The sequence below is a fragment of the Penaeus japonicus genome, unplaced genomic scaffold (genome assembly GCF_977035675.1).
Source record: "Penaeus japonicus unplaced genomic scaffold, GWHDUDI00000001_assembly GWHDUDI00000025, whole genome shotgun sequence".
In the NCBI taxonomy this organism is placed as follows: domain Eukaryota; kingdom Metazoa; phylum Arthropoda; class Malacostraca; order Decapoda; family Penaeidae; genus Penaeus; species Penaeus japonicus.
In genome coordinates, this window is record NW_028234427.1 from 12,433,140 (window position 1) to 12,438,139 (window position 5,000).

Consider the following 5,000-nt stretch of genomic DNA (forward strand, 5'->3'; position numbering starts at 1 on the left):
AGAGTATTGCAATTTTGCAACATTGTTCTGAATAGAAACAGGTGGGATTATGTCTCTGTTTTCTCTCTTTCCTTGTCAGAGACTGATTGTGTTAGTAGGCAGAATTAAAGCATTTGTGAAACACGCATTTATAAATATTCCTAACGCAATCCCGATGTGTTGTCAATAGTGTAGTCAATCAGATGCATCAATACATACAGCTCATCCACATTCACTCATCATCTGCTACTCTATCACGTTGCTTGCACAGCCATCCATTTAATACATGTCTCGAAGACGTGATAAGTACGACCGTATGTTCAGTGCATTTCAGCGTATACGTACACCGTAATATTTCTCTCAGATTCATTCGCCTTAAGTCTTTGTCGATCGAGCGATATCTTCATCCCCATCGCCTGTGAGGGAGATCGCCTGACACGACGTAGTTTCGTCCGTAACAGGATAACGGATACTCCACGCCCACGCTCCGCCCACGCCCGTGCCGCACTCCTTCTCTCCCCGACCGACAGCCGTAATCGCTTTAGAGCTGGTCTCGTTTTACAGGGCTGAAGAATAGACTCATTTGTAGTATAATTTACTTTGTTGAGGTTGTTATGTTCTGTATACATACATAAATGACACGAGGTAAAACAAAGAAGAAAAATTATCTTATTTATAGCTCGCATGACTAGAGACATGTACGCCATGAAACGTTACGGAGTGAGGATGATATATCCGTTGCCTTGACGCTTTTAAAATTAACATGAGTTTAAAAAAATAAAATAAAAGCGAAATATTTGCGATAATAAATTTTGCATATATGATATATTCAAAGTATATCTCTATCGTATCCTTCATCTGTCTCAATGTATCTGCCTGCCTATTTGTACGTCAGTTTCTATCTGTCCATGTTGCTACCCGTCAAATAAGCGTCAGAACACAAAGACGAAAATAACAATCATTTGCATATGCTTTCAGATAAGTGTGTTAAGCGTAGAAGCCTAGCCTTTGTGTTGTAAAGCAAAGGGCTTGAGATATTTGAAAGATTTATGTTCTGTTTAGATATATATATATTCAGGGAACCATGTAAGTGGTATTTACAAGCCGTGGAATGAAATTAGATGAATAGATTAATCATTCACTTATCTAAGAGAAGATATATGAGTTAAATCTGTTGTTGGAAATTTACGTAAATTTTCATTACAAACGTTCATTGTCATATTCTTGCAGTTTCCAGTTACGCTCGTATACAATAATGCTTAACTAATACCACTCATCATTTTAGTGCAAGGGTATATTTCATGAATATAAGGAAACCCGATCCTCTTATTAGTGTAACATAATATACAAATAAACACTTGCAAGGGTTTTTAAAAGTACTACATACAGAATAAAAAAAATAATAAAAAAAAATTCATACGCTCTGGCCTTCTTTCGTAGAAATCTTAGATGGTCTTTCCCACGACATTTACATATCCTAAGTCAGAAAGAACGGCATGAATCAGTGTAAGAATACCAGAAGCAGCGGTAGAGGTGAGGCACATCCGGTGGGCACGCAGGATACGTTCACTCGCCTCAGTTGAAGCTCGAAGTTGATCGTCGAAATCTGTATCATTGGTGCTTCGTCTGCCTTAGAGCTGACACTGTTAATTCCGAAGGCATTGTTCAGAAACATTGCATATCTGAGTGTCATTCGTTGTGGTGGGAAAACGTAGTGTAAATTTTGCGCTTTGTCTGCTAGAAAAAGGGAGTACTGCTAAATTCATTATCCAATAAAAGACGAAAATGCAGAGCCTGTCATGTGTATTAAGTGTATTTTTTACAAGTGTAATATGTGGTAATGCAATTTCGTTAACTAATACCACCAGTAAGTTAGAGAACTGGACTCTCTTCGGTACAAATTCTGGTCGACAGAAGAGGTCTGATTGCAAACCAGACGTCACGATAGCCTCCGAGGCACAGATACAGGTCCTGAAGACACAGAAAGACGACCTTGTGCTTTACACCCTCCAGAAGGACCTGAAGTACATCGAAGTGACACTGACGTTCACCTTCGGCCAAGAGACGAAGCGATTCTCAACCGAAAGATGCGCCAGCCACCCCTCGTGTTGGCAAGCGGTGAAGGTGCGAGCCCTGAGGAACCCCAGAGGCGCGAAGGCATCGAAGTGGGCCGTCGAACTCAGTCTTGGGTCCTGTTCTCATTACCAGACCTATTCGTTCTTGTATTGGGTCAACGACCTCCACGGCATGAGCATCTCTGCCCAGGGTTCCTCGGCATGGTTCGTCACACCGAGGGGCCTAGTCTGTCCGAGGCAGGTGAACCCGTCCCACTGCCCTCCTCTGGGTTACTTGGATCCAAATGGCAGCGCCCAGAGTCCGAAGGGAGGGGCCTCCACCGAAATAGGGATCATCGCAGCTTGTCTCTTGCTGGCTCTCAACATCCTCGTCATCATAGCTTTGTACAGGAGACTACGGACGCGTTCAGGTTAGTATGGAGAGAAGCCTCATTTTGTGCGCTTATACTGTATGAATGTATATACGTATATATATATATATATATATATATATATATATATATATATATATATATATATATATATATATATATATATATATGCGTGTGAGTATATATAGATAGATAGATAGATAGATAAATAGATAGATAGATAGATAGATAGCTATAACATACAGATATTGTATGTGTGTGTGTGTGTGTGTGTGTGTGTCTGTGCGTGTCTCTGTGTGTGTGCGTGTGTGTGTGTCTGTTCAAATAAGGGATCTGCAAAGATAACTTTATGCATAATTACCACTTTATACTTCTAGAAAACTTGATCCTTCACGATGTATTCATACATCCTCACCACCTTCGCCATTACAGAATCCACCTTGGAATTAACGCAGATCGGCGAGGAAGAAACAACGAGCAACATTGCAAACCGAAGCGTCCCAGCATGTTCTGGGGACGGCAACCTGTACCTCATGCCCTGCCCAAGAACCCCAGCTAGGCCTACAGTCAACCTACCCCGACGATGCCCCGAACCTCCTCAAATCTCAGCCGGGGACGAGGAAGGTCCGGACTACCTGTACCTTGAGATTCCCAGCGCCAGACCCCAGTGCCAGACGTCTACGAGAAGAGATGGGGACTTTCTGGAAAACGGCTCTCGAAGCATGTACGATGACGTCAGTAAAGTATGCGGTCAGGGTCAGTACGATGACGTCAACAAGGATTGCATTCGAGTTCAGCCTCGTGCTCTGTATTGCAATACTGTCACCGGGCGCTTGTTGGAAAAACCCCCTCCTCGGTTTCAGAAGAATGAGAGTAATTATTACGTGAACCTTGCTGGAGAGTGAGGGTGGGGCAGTGACACACATCTTGCCTTTTATGGTTGATTGTGATGGTGGCACTGTTACCGAATGACACTGTTACTTAATGGCACTCTTACTGAATGACACTGTTACTTAATGGCACTCTTACTGAATGACACTGTTACTGAATGGCACTGTTACTGAATGGCACTCTTACTGAATGGCACTCTTACTGAATGGCACTCTTACTGAATGGCACTCTTACTGAATGGCACTGTTACTGAATGGCACTCTTACTGAATGGCACTGTTACTGAATGACACTGTTACTGAATGGCACTGTTACTGAATGGCACTCTAACTGAATGACACTGTTACTGAATGGCACTGTTACTGAATGACACTGTTACTGAATGGCACTGTTACTGAATGGCACTGTTACTGAATGGCACTCTTACTGAATGACACTGTTACTTAATGGCACTCTTACTGAATGGCACTCTTACTGAATGGCACTCTTACTGAATGGCACTGTTACTGAATGCAAATCTCTACTGAAATGGCACTGTTACTGAATACACACTGTTACTGAATCACTGTACTGATAGGCACTCTAACTAATACACTGTACTGTTCATGGCAGTTTCTGTTTTCTGAATGACACTGTTTACTGAATGCACTCCTTACTGAATGACTCTGTTAATTTAATACTCTCTTACTGAATGCACTACGTACTGAAGTGCACTCTTATGCATGCACTCTACTGAATGCACTCTTTACTAACATGTCACTGTTACCTGAATGCACTCTTACTGAATGGCACTGTTCGAATGACACTGTACTGATTGCAACTGTTTCTGAAGGCACTCTAACTGAATGACACTGTTACTTGAATGCACTTTTACTGAAAGGACACTGTTACTGAATCCACTGTTACTGTATGGCACGTTACTGAATGCACTGTTACTGAATCACTGTTACTGAATTCACTGTTTACTGATGGCACTGTTACGGAATGCACTGTTACTGAATGCACTGTTACTAATGGCACTGTTACTGAATGGACTGTACTACTGAATGGCACTCTACGATGACAACACTGTTACTGATGGCACTGTTCGAATGAACACTGTTACTGAAGGCACCTTACTGCAATGGCACCTTACTGCATGGCACTCTTAATGGAATGGCGCACTCTCCCTTACCTGAATGGCACTCTTACTGCATGGGCACTCTTACTGAAATGGAGACTCTTAACTGAATGGCAAATCTTACTTGAAGTACTGTTACTGATTGACACTGTTACTGAATTCACTGTTACTGGTACTGATGGCACTGTTACTAAATGGCACGGTTACTGAATGGCACTCGTACTGAATGGCACTCGTACTGATTGGGCATCACGTTACTAATGGCACTCTTACTGATGCACGCTTACGGAATGTCATTCTTACATTTATCATTTTTATCACTGTTAGCACTATCATTATTAATGTCAATATCTTATCAGTATGGCTATCATTTATATAATTGTCAGTAGCATTACCATCACGGAAATATTATCCTTGTAACATTAATATTTTTTCTTCTTTTTAATGAACATACTTCCACTCAGCACTTGGTTGGGGGGGGGGAGGATTAAGGTTACGTTATCAAAACCTTATCAGAATAACTAATCTGATGTCTTGGGTATAAATTTGATACTGACTGCTTATA

At 41.6% G+C, this 5,000-nt stretch overlaps 2 protein-coding genes across 2 annotated transcripts in view; one reads left to right on the top strand and one right to left on the bottom strand.

Moving 5' to 3' along the window:
• The window catches only part of LOC122253168 (uncharacterized), a 3,708-nt gene extending 2,351 nt beyond the window's left edge, over nucleotides 1–1,357 (bottom strand). Inside the window, exon 1 of the mRNA XM_043015994.2 lies at nucleotides 1–1,357. This exon is cut by the window's left edge and continues 1,677 nt beyond it. The gene's annotated coding sequence lies outside the window, so the exon portion shown is untranslated.
• Nucleotides 1,358–1,532: 175 nt separating this feature from the next.
• Nucleotides 1,533–3,821, top strand: LOC122253169 (uncharacterized). Its single transcript, XM_043015996.2, has 2 exons — nucleotides 1,533–2,464; nucleotides 2,858–3,821. Exons 1-2 carry the CDS (start codon nucleotides 1,765–1,767, stop codon nucleotides 3,328–3,330), a joined length of 1,173 nt encoding a protein of 390 aa, XP_042871930.2. The 5' UTR covers nucleotides 1,533–1,764; the 3' UTR covers nucleotides 3,331–3,821.
• Nucleotides 3,822–5,000: the final 1,179 nt, after the last annotated feature.

What these genes read in the sequence shown, in the direction of transcription:
- LOC122253169 (XM_043015996.2), top strand. Translation starts at nt 1,765, where the DNA reads ATGCAGAGCCTGTCATGTGTATTAAGTGTATTTTTTACAAGTGTAATA. An exon ending in GAGACTACGGACGCGTTCAG is followed by an intron (nt 2,465 to 2,857) that starts GTTAGTATGGAG and finishes TCGCCATTACAG; the next exon opens with AATCCACCTTGGAATTAACG.